The sequence below is a fragment of the Balaenoptera ricei genome, chromosome 5 (genome assembly GCF_028023285.1).
Source record: "Balaenoptera ricei isolate mBalRic1 chromosome 5, mBalRic1.hap2, whole genome shotgun sequence".
Taxonomy (NCBI): domain Eukaryota; kingdom Metazoa; phylum Chordata; class Mammalia; order Artiodactyla; family Balaenopteridae; genus Balaenoptera; species Balaenoptera ricei.
The window spans coordinates 70,739,129-70,757,809 of record NC_082643.1 but is presented as its reverse complement, the minus strand read 5'-3'; the positions used below and the strand labels follow the sequence as shown (position 1 = coordinate 70,757,809).

General features: G+C 36.2%; 1 protein-coding gene across 7 annotated transcripts in view; it reads right to left on the bottom strand.

Moving 5' to 3' along the window:
- The window catches only part of FRYL (FRY like transcription coactivator), a 240,196-nt gene that overhangs the window by 77,882 nt on the left and 143,633 nt on the right, over positions 1 to 18,681 (bottom strand). For all 7 annotated transcript variants that reach the window (XM_059923043.1, XM_059923047.1, XM_059923046.1 and 4 more), the window contains 10 exons: positions 17,715 to 17,818; positions 17,407 to 17,515; positions 15,339 to 15,425; positions 12,940 to 13,111; positions 12,284 to 12,416; positions 9,873 to 9,980; positions 5,712 to 5,949; positions 4,084 to 4,269; positions 3,730 to 3,816; positions 1,973 to 2,241 (listed from right to left, as the gene is read on the bottom strand). In XM_059923043.1, the coding sequence (XP_059779026.1) occupies positions 1,973 to 2,241; positions 3,730 to 3,816; positions 4,084 to 4,269; positions 5,712 to 5,949; positions 9,873 to 9,980; positions 12,284 to 12,416; positions 12,940 to 13,111; positions 15,339 to 15,425; positions 17,407 to 17,515; positions 17,715 to 17,818 (1,493 nt within the window). The remainder of the gene's footprint in view (positions 1 to 1,972; positions 2,242 to 3,729; positions 3,817 to 4,083; positions 4,270 to 5,711; positions 5,950 to 9,872; positions 9,981 to 12,283; positions 12,417 to 12,939; positions 13,112 to 15,338; positions 15,426 to 17,406; positions 17,516 to 17,714; positions 17,819 to 18,681) is intronic.

The window sequence follows — 18,681 nt, the reverse complement described above, 5'->3', positions numbered from 1 at the left end:
TTGCAGAGTCAAAGAATATCTACATTTTTTTTTTTAAACATCTTTATTGGAGTATAATTGCTTTACTGCTATGTTAGTTTCTGCTTTATAACAAAGTGAATCAGTTATACATATACTTATATCCCCATATCTCTTCCCTCTTGCGTCTCCCTCCCTCCCACCCTCCCTATCACACCCCTCCAGGTGGTCACAAAGCACCAAGCTGATCTCTCTGTGCTATGCGGCTGCTTCCCACAAGCTATCGGTTTTACATTTGGTAGTATATATATGTCCATGCCACTCTCTCACTTTGTCCCAGCTTACCCTTCCCCCTCCCCTAGAGTATCTACATTTTTAAGGCTTCTATCAAATTTCTGTTTTGAGAGATTAGACCAATAAAATATTCTGGAACAATTCCATAAATCTTTCCAAATACCAAAAATTTTGTTGGGATTAAGGACTGAAAGCAAAACAAAGACAGGAAAAATACTAAGTTTTAGTCCTCACCTTCAATAGATTTATAATCTATTGATAAATAATACATATCGTTTCACTGATTCGTCAACAGTTTCTCAGTATTTTAAAAATGTTCAGAGCACTGTGACAGCAGTAAAAAAAACCAAAAACAGAAACCTGCTAAAAAAAAAAAAAAATCACTGCCATCATGTGTGCTAGGGGAGATATATAATACAGAAATAAAACAATGTCAGATGGCGCTAAGTTTTATGAAGAAAAATAGAGCAGAAAGGGGATATAGGGAATGGTGGTAGGAGAGGGGCTTATAATTTAAAATATGGTAATTAAAGGAGACTAAATAAGTTCATAAATGTTACACAAGGTGGCAAGTGTCAATCTTCTTTAAAAAACCAGCATCCAATACACAATACCTGAGAATCTACATAGATATATAATTAACATGTAAATATATATATAAACAGTAAAAACAAAAACAAAAAATATATGTGCGTATATATATATATATATATATATATATATATATATAATGTTTATATATATATGTATATATAGATACACACAAATGCAAAAGAAGGAATAATTACTCTGGGTTGGAGATATTAAGAGAAGGCTTTAAAAATAAGGTGGACTTTGCGATGCGTCAGATATGGGCAGAGCATAAAGAAAACAAAAGGCATTCTCGGTTCATGTGAACACAGGCTCACGGAATAGACACTGCAGACCACATTCAGTGAACTCTGAGAGGTTTATTTTGGTTCCAACATAGAGTACATGGATAGCATTGATAGAAAGTAAGGGAGAAAGTACAGACTGGAGGAGCCAGGTTTGTGCAGGCTTTCATATGAGCTGAAGGTGTTAAGTTTATCCAGGTGTTGGGTTTATATGGTCAAGTTATATGATAGGAGGACTCATGCCATGCAATCTGATCAATGGCATATTGGATAAGGTGAAATCAGGAACTCAAACTCAAAACAAATTCTCTTTAAAATTTAAGAGCAAGACTAAGCTGCAGTTATAAAGCCTTGGTCAACTCTCCAGCACATCACCAGTTACTCCAACTCTTTACCATTATCCTCAGAACTACAACCAATGTCATTATCACGCATCTCTCACAGTGGACGGCCTTCCTTACAACGTTGTCAGGAAAAGTAAGGTCACTGAACTCGGTTTCCCTTTACTTCTCACCCTTTATCTACAAACTTATCTATACTCACATCCATATTCATCTTCGGATGATTTCCTCATTAATTCTTTCATTCACTAGACACAAACTACGTACCAAGCAGTGTGTTATTAAGTGAATGAACGATTACAATTTGGTGAGACCAAATTATACGAAAAGAATGAAAGGATAATGAGACTGGGTCCTTTACAACTTTCATCTCCCTTCTTCACATACCAGTATGTTATGGCATGTTATTTATGGGATTCTCAATTTGTAGAACTTTTCAAATGCATACCTTATGAAGGCTGACAGTCTATACATTTTAAAACTTGCACTAGAAAAACAACTTACTTTATATCAACTTGTGGGGATAACAACTGAAGTCTTGTGTATGCAAACATCCAAGCATAGCTCACAGCTGTAGGGCAGTGTTTTGGAAGGTTTTCTTGCTTTAAAAAACTGGAGAGACTTATAATCCATGGATCTTGGCCTTGGGTCACATGTGCAAATATCCATATGTGCGATGGACTAATCACATCAAACTGGTGGCTAATAGGAGAAGAGTTCCATTCTGCTAATGTCTGTAAATCTATTGAGCTAGGGCAATACAGCAAAGTAGTCTATGAAGAGAAAAAAAAAAACAACCAATTGATTATTGCATATTTCAACAACTTTCAAAGTTTTGCCATATAAATTGCTTTTAACTATAAGTGGCCTATTGCTAGTTTCTAGAACAGAGGTTCTTAAACAGGGGTAATATGAGCAGAGAATTCCTGAAACTGCATATAAGCTGTTTTGTGCACATGTGTACATGCAATTTTCTGGAGAGAGATTCCATAGTTTGTGTTAGTCTCAAAAAAGATCCATAAACCAAAAAGTTTAAGAACCACTACTTATGTAATTCATGTATGAATATGCAACTTTCACGGGCATACTGAAGCTGCTAGAGAACTCAAAAATGAACCATTAACTTTCATGCTGATGTGCCCTATATATGCATAAGTGGAACAGATGGGGAAATGGGCTCCTCTCCAGAGGTACATATTCTCAAATATTTGCTCAATAATATTCAAAGACTGAATATTAGACTGAAAGAGATAAAGACTTACCTTCAGAACAAATTATTTATGATTCAAACAACAACAATGACAACAAAACAACAACAAAAACCGGAGTCTTAAACTGAACAGAGGCCCAATTCACTCGATCATTCAACAGATATTTATAAAGTACCCGCTCCGAGTCAGGCACTGCTTTTGGCACTAGAGAGAGCCATCTATTTCTCAATTCATGGTTAATAATCTAAAACAGAATGCTTTAAATTGCACAGGTTTATAACCATCTCTTAGGTTTATAAAATTTTATTAATATCTCTCTTGGTTACATATAACTCGTGAGGTATGAGAGCCATGTGTTACGTGGAAAGCACAGAAACCTCTTGTCCAGGTATTCCAAAACGGGAAGAAAATAATTTCAAGTAGTAAAGTGTGATGGTTATTCTTACATCAGTTTTGAAATCTTGATATATGACCTTTTCTTCCCCCAAGCCAAATTAAGAAAGCTGGCATCAGCTTTCTTATGTATGTGTTGACAAAGTGTTTTTCTTCATTTTAATGAGTCAAATTACGTATGACTCAGGCATAAAATACTATATATTTACTCTATGCATTTAAATTTACATGGCAAAGCAAACAAATACACTTACTGAAGGTGCAGAGCACAATTTTTTGCTTCGAATTTCAACAAAAATTTTCTCCATAGCCTTTTAACCAGCATATAGAGGTCAAGAATATTATATACCGTAATAAATAGCAAACAGTAGTCGATAGCAACTTCAGGTTTAAGAGAAACTTTTTAGATTGGAATGGTTGGAATTTTACAAAGATAAAATATCTTTATTTCTGTGGGAAGAGTACTGACCATAGCCTAAACTAGTGCCACTTTGTGTGTGTGTATGCCACTTTTTTTAAAGTATTTTTTGTTTTTAAAGCACTTTACCATTTTCAAAAATACTTTCTAATGCATGACATTTGTAAAAGAAACTCATGTATGTATGTATGTCTTAAGTTCCAAAACACGACTGAAGAGCACAAAATCATTAAAGTTACCTGATCGGCCCCAGTGAGATGGATGAAGCTCTCAAGGATGGATGGGCTCAGCCTGTCCATCACATCTATGGCTAATTCGTCATCACCCTATAAAAAAGACATCACATGTCTGAAAAAGTTTAGGAATGTTTAAGAAAAGCCGCCAAACCTAGGTAAACATTAAAACTCACTTTAGCCCTATTTGTTACAAATGGAATCGAGGGCAGGTAGGTGGGTGAGCTCAGACCCTGTCAAAAAGATCTTGTTATAAAGTAAATTATCCTTGCATGGTAAAAACAGAAATGGAATAAGGATGGACAAAAGGAGTTTTTAAGTACTTTCATTAGATAGCTGGATGAGATATCTAAATCTTACCTTAGGTATTTCCAAAAGTGCAAATAAAGCCCGTATTTCTCTAAGGACACTGACAGCTAATCTCCTAGTGGCAGGTCGACTGCTACAGAGAGTGACAAGTGCAAACCCTTCAACCACATGGAATACATTGGAATACGGGCTCCTTTCCAGAGGAGGGGGATGAGAAGCTCCATTAACCATACCATGCTTGAAAAATAAACAGAAGTTAAAAAATATATGTATGTATAGACATTCTAGTAAAGCAATTACTAAAGAGTAAAGCAAATCATAAAAATGATGGCTATAGGTCTGTCTCAGCTCAAGAAATTTAAATAACATTTAATTTATAAAAATGTCATAGTCACATAGTGAAAAAAGCATTTAATTGGCAGTCTGAACAGGAATTCTGTACCTAAGTTCTATCACTCTCTGGCTACTTTGTAAAAGCCTTAGAGCTGACACTTAAAATCACTACTGGTCTAACATTTCTATATTGAAAATGAGGGGATTGGATGGTATCCTTTGTACTCGAAGTGTGGACCAGCAACGTGGCATCACCTAGGAGCTTGTTAAAAAGAGAGATTCTCAGGCCCCTGTGATTTGTAGGCTCTTTAAAGGTTGAGAAGCTGGGTTGGCTTAGATGATCCAGCTCTAATATTCCAAGATTCTATGACTTAACACATTATCACAAATCAATAATTTGAGCACCTTTTACGGTTAAGAAGCACACGTACTGTATATGTGAAATGGGGACTGGTGCCTTTGAGAAAACAATCAAATAACTCATCTGAAAGGCTACCAAAATTTTTTATTATATCAGCTTTAAATATATTGGAAACAACCTAAATGTGAGCTAGAATTGCCTCTAGTTTCTATGTTCATTTAAAAATAATGATTACCGGGACCTCCCTGGTGGCTCAGTGATTAAGAATCCATCTGCCAATGCAGGGGACAGGGGTTCGAGCCCTGGTCTGGGAAGATCTCACATACCACAGAGCAACAAAGCCCATGCACCACAACTACTGAGCCTGCACTCTAGAGCCTGAGAGCCACAACTACTGAGCCCACGTGCCACAACCACTGAGCCCGTGCACCACAACTACTGAAGCCCACGCGCCCTACAGCCCGCGAGCCACAACTATTGAGCCTATGTGCCACAACTACTGAAGCCCGCGTGCCCTAGAGCCCGCGAGCCATAACTACTGAGCCTGTGTGCCACAACTACTGAAGCCCACACACCTAGAGCCTGTGCTCCGCAACACGAGAAGCCACCGCAATGAGAAGCCCATGCACCGCAACGAAGAGTAGCCCCTGCTCGCCGCAACTACAGAGAAAAGCCCGTGCGCAGCAACGAAGACCCAGTGCAGCCAAAAAATAAATAAATAAATATATTTTAAAATAAATAAATAAAAATAAAAACTAAAAATAATTATTACCAAAGAAAGAAAGTTGGAAAGGTTGGACACACAAATGTTATGTATTTAATATATAAACTATAGGAAAGTTCTGCTTAAGGGATTACAAACACTTTGAAAGGAAGTAAAACTAATAAAACTTTCAGTTTTTGAGAAAGTCAATATGTTTTAATATCATCATTGGTCATCTACCACTGACCACATACAAAGAGACACTACAAAAGAGTTTGGTACCTGTGAGTCCTGGTTTTTGTTATGCATTTGGGTTGCTTGTTTCCACTGATTTATTAATTGCACCAACATCTTTACGGCATTATCAAGAAGCGTGGGATGGACATCGGTCACTTCACGAACAATAAAATAAACAAATCCTGAAAGAACATCCTCCCGCCAATCTGGAAAATCAAGCATTAGTGCCTGCAGAGTATTGAAAGCCAGAGCACGTAGTTCTTCATCCATATGAATTGTGAGCCTACCAAGAACAAAATTCCATTAGCAAACCTCAAAAACCTTCCAAAGAGTTTTATCATCTAAAACGTAAAACTAAGAATTTAAAAAATATATCCTCTCAATTGGTTCATAAGAAGTAAGAAGATAGGAACCAATGTTCACTTTTTGTGCTATGTTCATCCTTATGCTAAACTATATTCATTTATTTAAATTCACACGTCAATCTACTAATATTAGCTGGTACTTGTAATATAATTCAGAATAATAAGTTTGATCATAATTCAAATGTTGTACTTTAGAAAGCACAGATTGACAAATCAGAATTATATTAAAAAAATTCTTTAATCCTTAAAATGCCATATGTTATCCTATAATCAACCAAAAATTACATCCAATCATATAATACCTTAGCGCTAGCTCATATTTATTTAGTCCTTTACTGGAAAGGACATGATTTATCTCTATCATTCCTTTCATGCTGCTGAGGTTACAGTTAAACATAAGATGGCTGATTGTGAAGAAAGAAATACAACAAATCAAGATGGAATCAGTTTAACAGAAATAATTCTTGACAGTGAGAATGAGAATAAATTTAGGAGTAACTTCATAAGTGGGGTATGCCTAGAAAGAAAATGAAAAAAAAAAAATGTGTCAAACTAACCCATAAGGTCTTCAAGAGTTTAAGTCTAAATAAATTATAGGAGAGGCTATATATAATTACCTTTTAAAGACATCAATACAATGTGAGGACATGAATTAATATTAGTTAAAGGATTTTAATGGAACTTAAAGAAGAGAATGATAAACAAGAAAATCATAAAACATGGCTGCAGCAGTGAAGCTACCAATATATATTGCTATATGAATATGAGTTTCTGTTTGGGGCTGTAGAGTATTACTTTCATGATTGACCATCAAGACACATGCATCAGAGTTAGAAAGAGCCTGAATGAATAAAGAAAAGCAGGTGTATTGAAAAGTATGCCACAGTTACATGCTTGGGCAGCTGGAAAGATGCAGTTATCCTCAATGATAGAGGAAGAGAGCTGCGTGATTTAGGTGAGAGGAGATACACAGTCTTCGCCCTGCTGAGCTCAGTTCTGGTCTTCACTAAGCCAACGTTCAACTGACCATGAGACTGAGGAGAAAATGTATTACAGCTACAGAGACCTAGGAGTGAGCCACAAAGCAGCAGCAGTTAGAGCAGCGCACTGGAAGTACCACATGGGGTCAGATCAAGGGTCTCTAGCCCAGTGTTCTGTCTCTGATAGTGGCACCAAAGGCAATAGTGTGGGCTAGGAGAGTGACTGACTCTGTGCTGCTGGCTTTAAAGGTCATTTTAACATCCCTTAAATCCATGAATTTACACCTATCTGTGTGACTCGTGGTATAGCCATGAAGAGAATGGTGCCTGGATAATTTAAGGCAGGAGAACAAACTGACCTTCCCTAGAGACAGCAAGACAGGTCTGCAAATTTACAGTGTATCTTTGCTTTGTTTGTTTGCTTACTTTATTTCTAAGTAAATAAGATTTAGACATCACAATTCCAAACGATAGGAGTTGGGGACAAAGTAAGCAGACCCTAGAATCTTTCTTTCTGCCAAAATAAACTAATTGGTAAGTGAATACCACAGGGGAAAGAAGCAAAGTATTATAAACAGCAAAGCAAATTGTCAATCACTGTCGAGATGTTTGCTCCTTTACAAGGCTCCTCTATCCCTGCCCCTTGGAGATGCAACTTCATTTTGGTGGGGGATATGGACTGCCGTCCACAAAGATGCAGGTGAGTTATAAACTGAGGTGGGAGGAGTAAGAGCAGAAGTGAATGAGAGTTGTTTACTGCTTTCCCAAGGAACAGCATTATAAATAATTACAACTTATTTTCCCTCCCTAACACTGACAAGACCTTCGTAACTCTGCAATCTAATTTACAGCAAGAGTTAAGAGACAGAGTAGGAAGGGATGAATTTATCTCATGGTGCAAAGTTTCAAAGTAACCCCTTTCTTCTCCTCGTAATCCTAAAAGACACCAATACCATTCAAGGTCTGAGTGCAACCCGCAACCGCTGAGGATAGGTAGTGCGCGGGTGTGTGAAATGCTAGGTGTTTTCAAGGAGGTAGAAAAGGTTGCTGGTGTGGTCTATTAACTGTTTATCCATTGTGAATTTAACTTAAGACTTAGTGATAAGTGCCCAGCGAGCAGTAAACGTCTTTCAATGTGATCAAGTATCACTGCCCTGATAGTCTTTGCACTTGGTTTTCCCTTTAGGCTGGGGCCAGCAAACTATGGCTCAAGGGCCAAATCCAGCCAGGAGCCTTCACAGGTGGCTGCTTCTGCACTACAGTGGCAAAGATGAGTAACTGTGACAGAGACCATGTGACTTGCAAATCTTAAAATATTTACTATCTGGTCCTTTAAGAAAAAAAGTTTGCTGACCCCTTATCTAAAGAGAATCCCCAACTATGTCAACAAAGCGGTTTTTCAAAAGGCCATCACCTCAACTTAGAATTACTTTTGGGAGCTGGTTAGTTTGGATGTCATGTTATTTACTCACTTATAGAGCCTAGTAGAGGAAAGAGATAAAAACTTGAATGCTATGGGCTCTGTAATAAGAGGAAAAACTAAAAATGAGACCTGGTTATCACCCTAGGTGCTAAAAAAATGACTGTAGGAGTTAACACACTAATTAATTGCCCAGTGGGGCTGTCATACACGGATAATGCCCATATGTTAAGAGACAACATGAAAGGTCCCAAGAAACAGTACTATATGGAAAGGCAAGGAATTTAAAAATAGGATTTGTAGGGGAATCCAGAAGAACTTTAACAGTTAAAAAATGAGTGAGGACTGCTGGTGGGAATGTAAATTGATACAGCCACTATGGAGAACAGTATGGAGGTTCCTTAAAAAACTAAAAAAAGAACTACCATATGACCCAGCAATCCCACTACTGGGCATATACCCAGAGAAAACCGTAATTCAAAAAGACACATGCACCCCAATGTTCATTGCAGCACTATTTCCAATAGCGAGGACATGGAAGCAACCTAAGTGTCCATCGACAGATGAATGGATAAAGAAGATGTGGCACATATGTACAATGGAATATTACTCAGTGATAAAAAGAAACGAAATTGAGTTCTTTGTAGTGAGGTGGATGGACCTAGAGTCTGTCATACAGAGTGAAGTAAGTCAGAAAGAGAAAAGTAAATACCGTATGCTAATACATATATATGGAATCTAAAAAAAAAAAAAAAAAAAAGGCTCTGAAGAACCTAGGGGTAGGACAGGAATAAAGACGCAGATGTAGAGAATGGACTTGAGGACAAGGGGAGTGGGAAGGGTAAGCTGGGACGAAGTGAGAGAGTAGCATGGACATGTAATGTAAAATAGATAGCTAGTGGGAATCAGCCGCATAGCACAGGGAGATCAGCTTGGTGCTTTGTGACCACCTAGAGGGGTGGGATAGGGAGGGTGGGAGGGAGACGCAAGAGGGAGGGGATATGGGGATATATGTATACATATAGCTGATTCACTTTGTTTTAAAGCAGAAACTAACAAAATGTAAAGTAATTATACTCTAATAAAGATGTTAAAAAAAAAAAAGATACTTGTAGGATTTTACATTTAGGATATCAAGTCATTCGTCGCTCTCATTCCCTGGGGAAAGAAAGGCTTTGACCTCTCTTCCATAAAATTAAATAAAAGTTATTAAATACATCTTGAGATTAAATTTCATCAACAACAACAACAAAAAATGAGTGAGGAGAAAGTGTTAACAAAACGTAAAAGACAAAATGGGAGTTTAGAAAGTTATCAAATAAAGGATTAAAAATGTCTTTATCACTACTTTTTTAGTGATAATAGTAACAGGGGTGCATTAGAAATTTAAAGAGATTTAAAGAGATAAAAGGTAACCTCACAAACAGTAATTCTCATTTACCTTGCTAACAATTCAATGAGGTCAGTTCTGCTCATACCGTCAGGAATCAACCTTGGAATAGCAGCAATACAAGTTCTAAACAAATCAATTTTGGGTTTTCTTTCCCCCCTGAAAAACAGATCACAAGAGGACTTAATAAGAATCTTACATACACCAGACAATGAAAGCAAACTTGGAAAAATTATTACAGAAAATGAGCCCACCTCCAAAAGTTTAATGTATTTATTTTAAAAAGCATATACAAATCCAGTAAATAATTATCAGTTTATAAATGCAGAAAAGAATATATGGATAATTCAGGAAAAAAACACAGGTAGCCAGCAAAAAAGGTTTTCAGTGATTAAAAACAAGTATAACAACTATTATGTTTAAATAAGTATTATTTAAGTAAATTATTTATATTATAATTGTTTCAAATAGAATTAAATATATAATATTTAACCTTTGAAAATATTTAATTATTAAAATAATGAAATTGACATTAAATAACCAAATATTAGTTATTTGGGGGGGGGTCTATAAAATCAACAAAATTTTTTCTTTCTCTTAATCTCATATACTAACAAGGGTTTTAGAAAACAGACATTCTCATATACTACTGTTGGAGTTGTTTTTTCTTGTCTTTTTATTTTACTTCAGAATGTATACACACACAAACAGACACACACAAACATATTTAAAATTTTTATGTAATAAAATATATGAAGTTTTGAAAACCCTGGTTCCTCCAGAGGCTTGATACAATTTAATTCTTCTGTATTTTCCCCTAGTTATTCAATGATTTTATTTATTTTAAATATCTAACCTTTTATATACTGGTTTTTATTTTGGTCTACATTTCAAGGGGAAGCTGTTAATTTATTTTACCCAAATTATCCTTCAATTGGCCCAATAAAATAATTCTTATATAGACAAGAATTTGGATGTTTTAAGAGTTTTCGGCTCAGTATCCATTATCATGGCAATGGACCTACTACTTACTTTCAGTGATTTTATATATAGTCAGTTTTCTCAGCTTGGTTCCAACATGCATGAATTTCAGTTACCACAATTTAGTTAAATAGTATCAGTCTCCAACAATGTGGTTCAATTTTCTGTTACCATTAACTGTAAGTAATTGTATAGCCAAGCTTCCCTATTAGCTCCTCAGTGCACAAATCAGGATGTAAAAAACAGATGTGTATCATAACCAGTGACTTAATCACATTAATTTTTTCAAAGTCTGTCATGATTGGTCACTGCACATCTGTTATTCGGTTCACACATACATGGCAAATTATGTAGTTGTGTTGATTCCTTGTCTCCAGGGGTAAACTCAGGTGAGTATCCATCTGACAAAAATGGATAATCAAAACAGGAAACTGGCCAACAAAGATTAAAGTACAGCAAAGAAAGGAAAAGTGAATACTGGAAGTGAAATATTGGGTTGGCCAAAAAGCTTGCTTGGGTTTTTCTGTAACATCTTATGGAAAAACCCAAACAAACTTTTTGGTCAACCCAATATGAATCAAACATTAATGGAGTTACAGAGGAACTAGCTGACCAGGGAATGCTGACACTGCTGTTGTCATTGAAGACCCTACATACGCAGCCAGAGGAACTCAGTGTGGGCAAATTTACAGGCCGAAATGAGGAAAGTGTGACGAAAAGGATGAAGACTTCCCAGAGGAAGTAACGCAGGAAAAAAAACTTCGCATTAGAGAAACTCTCAGAGATATTAAGATTTTCTAGTATATAGTAACTATGCATTAATTGAGAGATCCAATATCCAATTTGGTTATCTAAGATGTACAATGCAGATATTAACACCTTAAAAAAAGTCCTCTTATAAAGAATATGTAGACACTTCCTAGCAAGTAAAAGTTGTTGCCATAAAATATATCTTCCTGAGGAGGAAGTCCCTAACAATAAGGGAAGAAAACATGGGTTGACAAGCAGTGCTGGCAGTGGGATGGGGGAGAGATGAGGTATAGTTTCTCACACAAAAAGCCACTCATACATTATTCCCCTCTGCACCCTCAGTTCCCAGGAGATGTTCAGGTTTTCTTTTTTTGTTGAACAAGGCTCTGGAAATAAGAGCATTTGTTTGACTTAATAAACCAACCATGTCCACACACATCTGGGGTCACTAGCATTTCTCTCTCGCTCACAGAATAAGTATAAGGCATCATCACTGACAACAAACTGGACGGATCCAGGATGACTTTTGCTATCTATACTGGTTTGACAGCACTTTAAAGAGTAAAACTGAGCCTGTGGGAGGAATCGCTGTATTAAAAACTGCCGCAGATGGCAATAGGGGCGAACTCCAGAAGAAAAAGGAAGGAAACAAGGAAGGAAACAAGCAAGAATCAACCCACTTTACTTATGAAAACTGAAATAGCAATGAAGAGAAATAATTGACTACATACGTAATCATATCTTCAGGCTCCTTATTAGACATCTGCACACTAGTCATACACATTGGTCTTCCGACTTCTTTGTCCAAATGTCTGAGAATGCTGTCTAACGCTTTTCTCACTTGAGGATAGTAAACAGACATTCCTGGGAAGGGGGGAGAAAACCTCACAGTTATAAAATGTCAAAAATTAGATAAAGAATAGTTACAATTATTTTCTGTAAAAAATAAAAGTCTATCAACCTTTAAATTACATTAGCTTATTTTTGTTACAAAAGAAGGAGTTCTGACTTTGACATACTATTCTCCCTGATAATTTGCTTCAGTATATTGGAGAAAATGTGTAAAAATTATGCACACAACTGAAATTAATTTGAAGGAAGGACAAAATGCAGTGAATAGTATCATGTGAGAAAATATTTAACCAGAAGACTTTTAACATAACTTATGGACATTATTAAAAAAAAGTATTCATTTTTTTTTTTTTAAGTATTCATTTTTGAATCACTCTGTACACTGGAATAACCAGGCAAATATATACTTTCATAGGCAAATATATACATGTATGTATACATTTACACAGGCAAATGTATACATTTTAGATTTGATCATAACCTTTCACAAAAGAATATTAAACTGTATTATTGACTTATTCCAGTTAACACTAACCTATGACTTTTGCCTCTTCATCTGTCAAGGTTTTATTGAGAAAGATTTTCTTTACACGCAGAGTGTTTCCTGAGGGAAGAATAACTCCTGTTGTTGGCATTGGCGGCTCACCATCTTTCTGCTGCAAACTGTCCGCTATTACAAGGAACACTCTGAGGCCTATGTTCATCCTCTTCAGAGAAAAAAGTTTCAAAGTAAAGAAGTCAGAGTGTCAGAAAATTCCTTTTTTTTCATGCTAAAAATATCTCATCAAATAACACTGGGGGATGTGAGGAAGGAGGACAGAAGAAACACAAACCTTTCCGTCCAACATTTTTTTTAACTAGCCCAGGCACTGGAGTGTGCTTTAATATCAAATTCCCAAGGGCCACCCATTCACTTATGAGGTCAACTGGCTCTTTTATTTTCTAGCTTATTTCAAACCTCTTCCATCCCTTCCTCAACTCTCCTACCCTGATACCATACTCTCCCCTCTGTAAGCAGATGATCTGTCACCCACTTGACAGTCAGAAAAAAACCATCAACCTTCCTCAATCTCTCACTACAAAACACACTGATCTACTTATATCTGCACCTCTTCTTCCTCTACTTTGCTCCTGTTACAGTCGAGGGGTGCTGGTATTCCTAGTTATTAGAATCCCACCCGCTCTTGCATCATCAGGAAACTACACTATCAATTCTCCCTTCGCTTTCTTGCATCTTCAGCATTTCCCTTTTAACTGAATATATCTGATTCCTGTTAACTATACTCAACTATCTTAATGGAATGAGCGCTCCCCATAATACTTCCCTCTCACTCATCAGTGACAATACTGCTCAAAACAGTGGGCGTTTTTCCTGCATCCTATCTGACTTTTCAGCAGCATGGGACACTGTCAAATATTCCTTCTTCCCTGAAACCCTCCCTTCCTTGGATACAAGTGTGCCACTGCTGACTGTGTCATCTCTGTCCACATTTCAAATTTACCCTCCTTTATCTGAATATTAAATGTTAGACTGCTTCAAGGCAAGTTCCTAGGCTGCCTTTTCCTATCATTATGTATTCTCTCCCAAAGCAATTTCATGTATTTACATGGCTTCAATTACCACCCATACCAGATCGCCTGCTAATTTTAAGCCTTACTTCTCCTCTGAACTTGGACCCTCAGACCAATTTGACACTTCTACTTGGATGTCAGAAAGCTGCCTCAGATTTGCCATGTTCAAACCAAATGCCCTCTTCCCCGCCAAACGCAGTATCTTCTCAGTGTTTCTTTTCTCAGTAAATGACCTCTCTATCCACACCACACCATCTCAGCCCAAGCTGTCATTAGTTATGACCTACACCAGTGGTCTCTAAAATGGGTATATGCATCCCAGTGGGTGTGTAAGATGGTTCACTGGAATACAGGGAGAAAATAAAACTTTTCGTTTATATATTTTTTATCTAAATAAGATCAAGGTTTTAAGATTTACCCCTCTTTACATATGACATAATACTGGTGATATTAGTCTAATACCAGATGGTCATTTCACACACTCATAGAAGACACCTTGAAGGGAGCGGGAAAATTCCACAATGTACCGTGGTTCACAGAGGTGTCCTCACTTATTCATTCTTTCAGTGTATTGCAATTTGCTTGATTTGATTAAGTGGATTAATAGATCATTTTATCTGGCTTTAACTAAACTAGCTCTCACAAGCTTAAAAAGATTCCTGAAAAGAAAATATAGATTGAAGAAAATCCTAATAAAGTAAGCCTGTAGAAAAACAACAACAACAAAACGGCAAAATTGACATTTTTTCTCCTCTTAGTATGAGCGTTTCAGTGAGGAAAAAACTTAATTTCAGAAATAAACTTGTTCAATGAAGAGAATATTTTTGAAAACGGATGATCAAGAAAACGCCTTTCATTATGTGATTTTTGTTGCTGAGAACCAGGTTAAGCATGTCATCTATAAAAAGTCTTTTCTGCTCACTTTAAAAATTTGGAAATAATTATTAACCTATCTTAAAAATCCTACACATAAAAAGCTTCAATAACTTTCGAGCTCATTTGTTAACTACGTAAATATATATCTTAGGATTTGATTATGAGGAGGACCAGCACAGGCATTTAAAAGAAATAAGAGAAAATATAACACGTATTTTGTCTTTTTACGTTCTCCAGTGTCATTAAATTCCAATAAGCAATTACTTCAAAAAATATTTTTAAACAATCTGAAAATTTAATATCTAAAGGATGAGTAGGAGTTTACAAGGGAATAACAAGGCCAAAGAAGTAGGAAATAACATTTACCTTAATTTGTCTTTAACTAGAGATTTGAGCCTAAGAGTTCTGATTCCAGAAATTGTGCTTAAGAAAAAAAATTTTTTAATTGTATAGGATAAGTAAATTACTACATTATAATTTTTTTACCTCTGGATTAATGGTGAAAGTTTTGGTAGATTTTCCAACACTGAGAAGATCAAATATTATTTCTTTCATTGCAAAATCCAAACGTTCCTAGAGAAAAAAAAAAAAAAAATCAATAAATCCTTATAACTTTCTACTGCTATGGGCATACCTTGGAGATAATGTGGGTTTTGTTCCAAACCGCAATAAAGCAAAATCAGAATAAAGCAGGTCACACAAATTTTCTGGTTTCCCAGTGCATATAAAAGTTATGTTTATACTATACTGTAGTCTATTAACTGTACAATAGCATTATGCCTAAGAAAGCAATGTACAACCTTAGCTAAAAAATACTTTATTGCTTAAAAAACACTAACCATCATCTAACAACACAGAGTCGCCACAAACCTTCAGTTTGTAAAAAAAGGCAATATCTGCGAAGCACAATAAAGCAAAGCGCAATAGAACAAGGTTCTGCCTGTATAAGTTAGGTATCATGTTAAGAACTATACAAATAATGGCAACAATACAGGTCTGTGCCCACGAGAAGTTCCTGAATCTAGTTGGACAAAAGAAAACTACGTATGAATTAATGTTAAAAGTGTATGATTATAGATACATGATTTAATTATCAAATGATTGGTTTAATAGCCAAACCAGCAGGATAGAAGTTTTAAACACTCATTTGCCAAACTCATATTCAAGACCTAAGTGAAGGAATTCCCAAAATAATGATAAAAGGAAGTCCCATGACGATAGCAATGAGGCAGGTCTGGAGAGCAGGGAGTTCATACTGGGATAGAAAGAACAGGGCTCCAGGAAGGTAATCTCCAAGGAAAGAAAAGTTAACTAAGAGTAACTGATGTTTGAGAGGAACTCTATAGTTCTGGAGGAGTGCTGGTGTGAGGTGATTAAGCAAAGGGAGTGGGTACGACCCTCGGGGAAGGGATGCAACCAACTAGCAAAAGTTTTCTCAACAACAGATCTAAAGCACAATCTGCTTTCATTCATCTTACTGACACATTTATTCTTATCTAATTATCATTAATTCTGTGCTCCTGTAAATAGAAATGTATTAGTTTTATTTAAATATTCCTTATTTCTTCATTGTCAAAAATAATTACATTACGGGTCATCTTCGTTGTCATAGTTTTAGTTCAAAGAGAACTCAATGAACATTCTGGAACCAAAGCGTTTTTCCCAAATAGAGACGGTAACCCTACCTATGCTTCTCCAGGGCTGATGTCCCAAAAGAGAATGTGACCAGAGCCATGGATTTGCTTACTCAGCCCCCACTTAATCCTCTTCAAATAAACCTTCCTTTACTGCAGAGGCCAGAAAGCTAAAATATTTCCCAGGATGCCTTTGGACAATAGGCTTCAGGATGTGACTGAGACCCAGTCAAGTGATATACTCACGGGAACCCTTGGGAACTGGGGTACGGGAGGAGGAGGGGGAGGACAGGGACAAAGGAATCTATTTTACTGGTGGGGATTGTGGTGGAAACATGATTCTGAAGTGCTTGGGGCACTTCCTAATTTGGCAGGTTTTTGACTGTGGCAGAGGCAGCAGCTTCCTTGGTAGCCCGATGGTGTAGTTTCCTCTGGATTTCCATTTCGGCTAGAATCTGTTTCTTCAGTCCTCTGAGTGATTCTGTGAACGACCTCTATTCCTTAAAAGACCCCTTTGGGTTCAACTAGCTACCACGGACTCTAGTGTCTGTACCTGAGAACCTAGATTAATGCAGGTTATGAAAACAATGTTCCAAAATCTTTCAAGACGCTCAGGAACTAATTAGTAAATAGACAAGAGGAGGATTATGAGACATTTTCTTGACTTTTCCTAAATTAAGTGTCTCCTCCTGTGAGTCTCCTTTCCAAGTGTGTAGATCAATCATCTAAATGTATTTTGCACACACACAAAAATCATTAGCATCATTTATTTTTTACTTTTTAAAGCATACTTTTATTTTTCACTATTCAGTATTAATAAATGTTTTGTTATCATGCTTTTAGATGTGTAACAAATTCTATGACTCTAAGTTACTCTTACAATTTACATGTATATAGGTATTATGAGGTGAGGCACTCACCTGAGCAATGAACTGAATAATCTTCACAAATATATTGAGAGGTGTATCACGAGGAACCACACTACGTGACCCTTTTGGGAAAAGTGCTGACACTATGCTCATAAGACGACTGTAGGGAAAAAAGATTTAGTCATAATGAGAGAATGAAATCAACAAAACATTAGCAAAATATCCTCCCCATCCTTCATAATATGTCAAGATAATTCATATCCCTCCTCAAGGTATTTGTAATGTTAACTAAAATTCATCAGTGTGGCATTTTTTACCAAGATGTTATTTTAAATACACTTTAAAACAAAGGCACTCACCTTTGAGTTACAGTGTTGCTTTCACATTTTATTCTAATTACATAGACCCACAACAATCTATACAAAGATTCCAGTGCAACTCGAGACATTTTAGGATCTTTATTCTGTTTAGAAACAAAAGAGAATAAAAATAAGCTTATTTATCAAAGTACTTGCAATAATTTAAGATCAATTATATTCTCTGTCAACAACTAAAAGCCCCCTCCATTCCCTTCTTTATTCAATCTAAAACAGGTTTAAATATGTAAGTATATATTTGGTATACAGTAAGTACAGAGAGCTCAAAAGCAACCATAAATAAGGAAATTGAGCCGTCCCTTATATTCTCAAAACAAAATACTATTAGTATCTCTAAGAACTCTGAAATTATACACACTTCAACTTACCTGATGGTAAATGGGACACACAACAATACTGACATAATGATGAAAGGATTGCTCATCTTTGCCGTAATTCACTGCAGCTCATACACAGTTAAAATTTGGAACACCAAATGTTGTTACAGATATTTGCACTTATGGAATAATACAAAATATTATTGAGTGATTATACTTCAAAGAAGGAGTACGGAATGGTGGGTTAAGAGCATAGACTCTGAAATTAGGAATGACTGGCCAAACCCCATCCTTGGATCAACTGGTGAAACAGTTTCCTCAGCTCTAAAATGGAGATAACACAGTACCTACCTCACAGATTAAGGGAGTTATTACGTGAAAAGCACTTGGAACACTGCCTGACACATGTTAAGTGCTCAGTAAGTGTCAGGTGTTTACCTTTAATTTTTTAATTTAGAATTAGAACATTATTATTTAAAATCAGCAAAGTATCCATTTCAATCGCAATTTGATCAGCAAACCTTTTCTTCATACTAGCTATTATAAAAAGTGAAGTACTTAAATGACAAGAGACATGTAATGAGATTTAATTGTAAATTTTGAAAATTAGCTACTAATCACCTTTAGTAGGA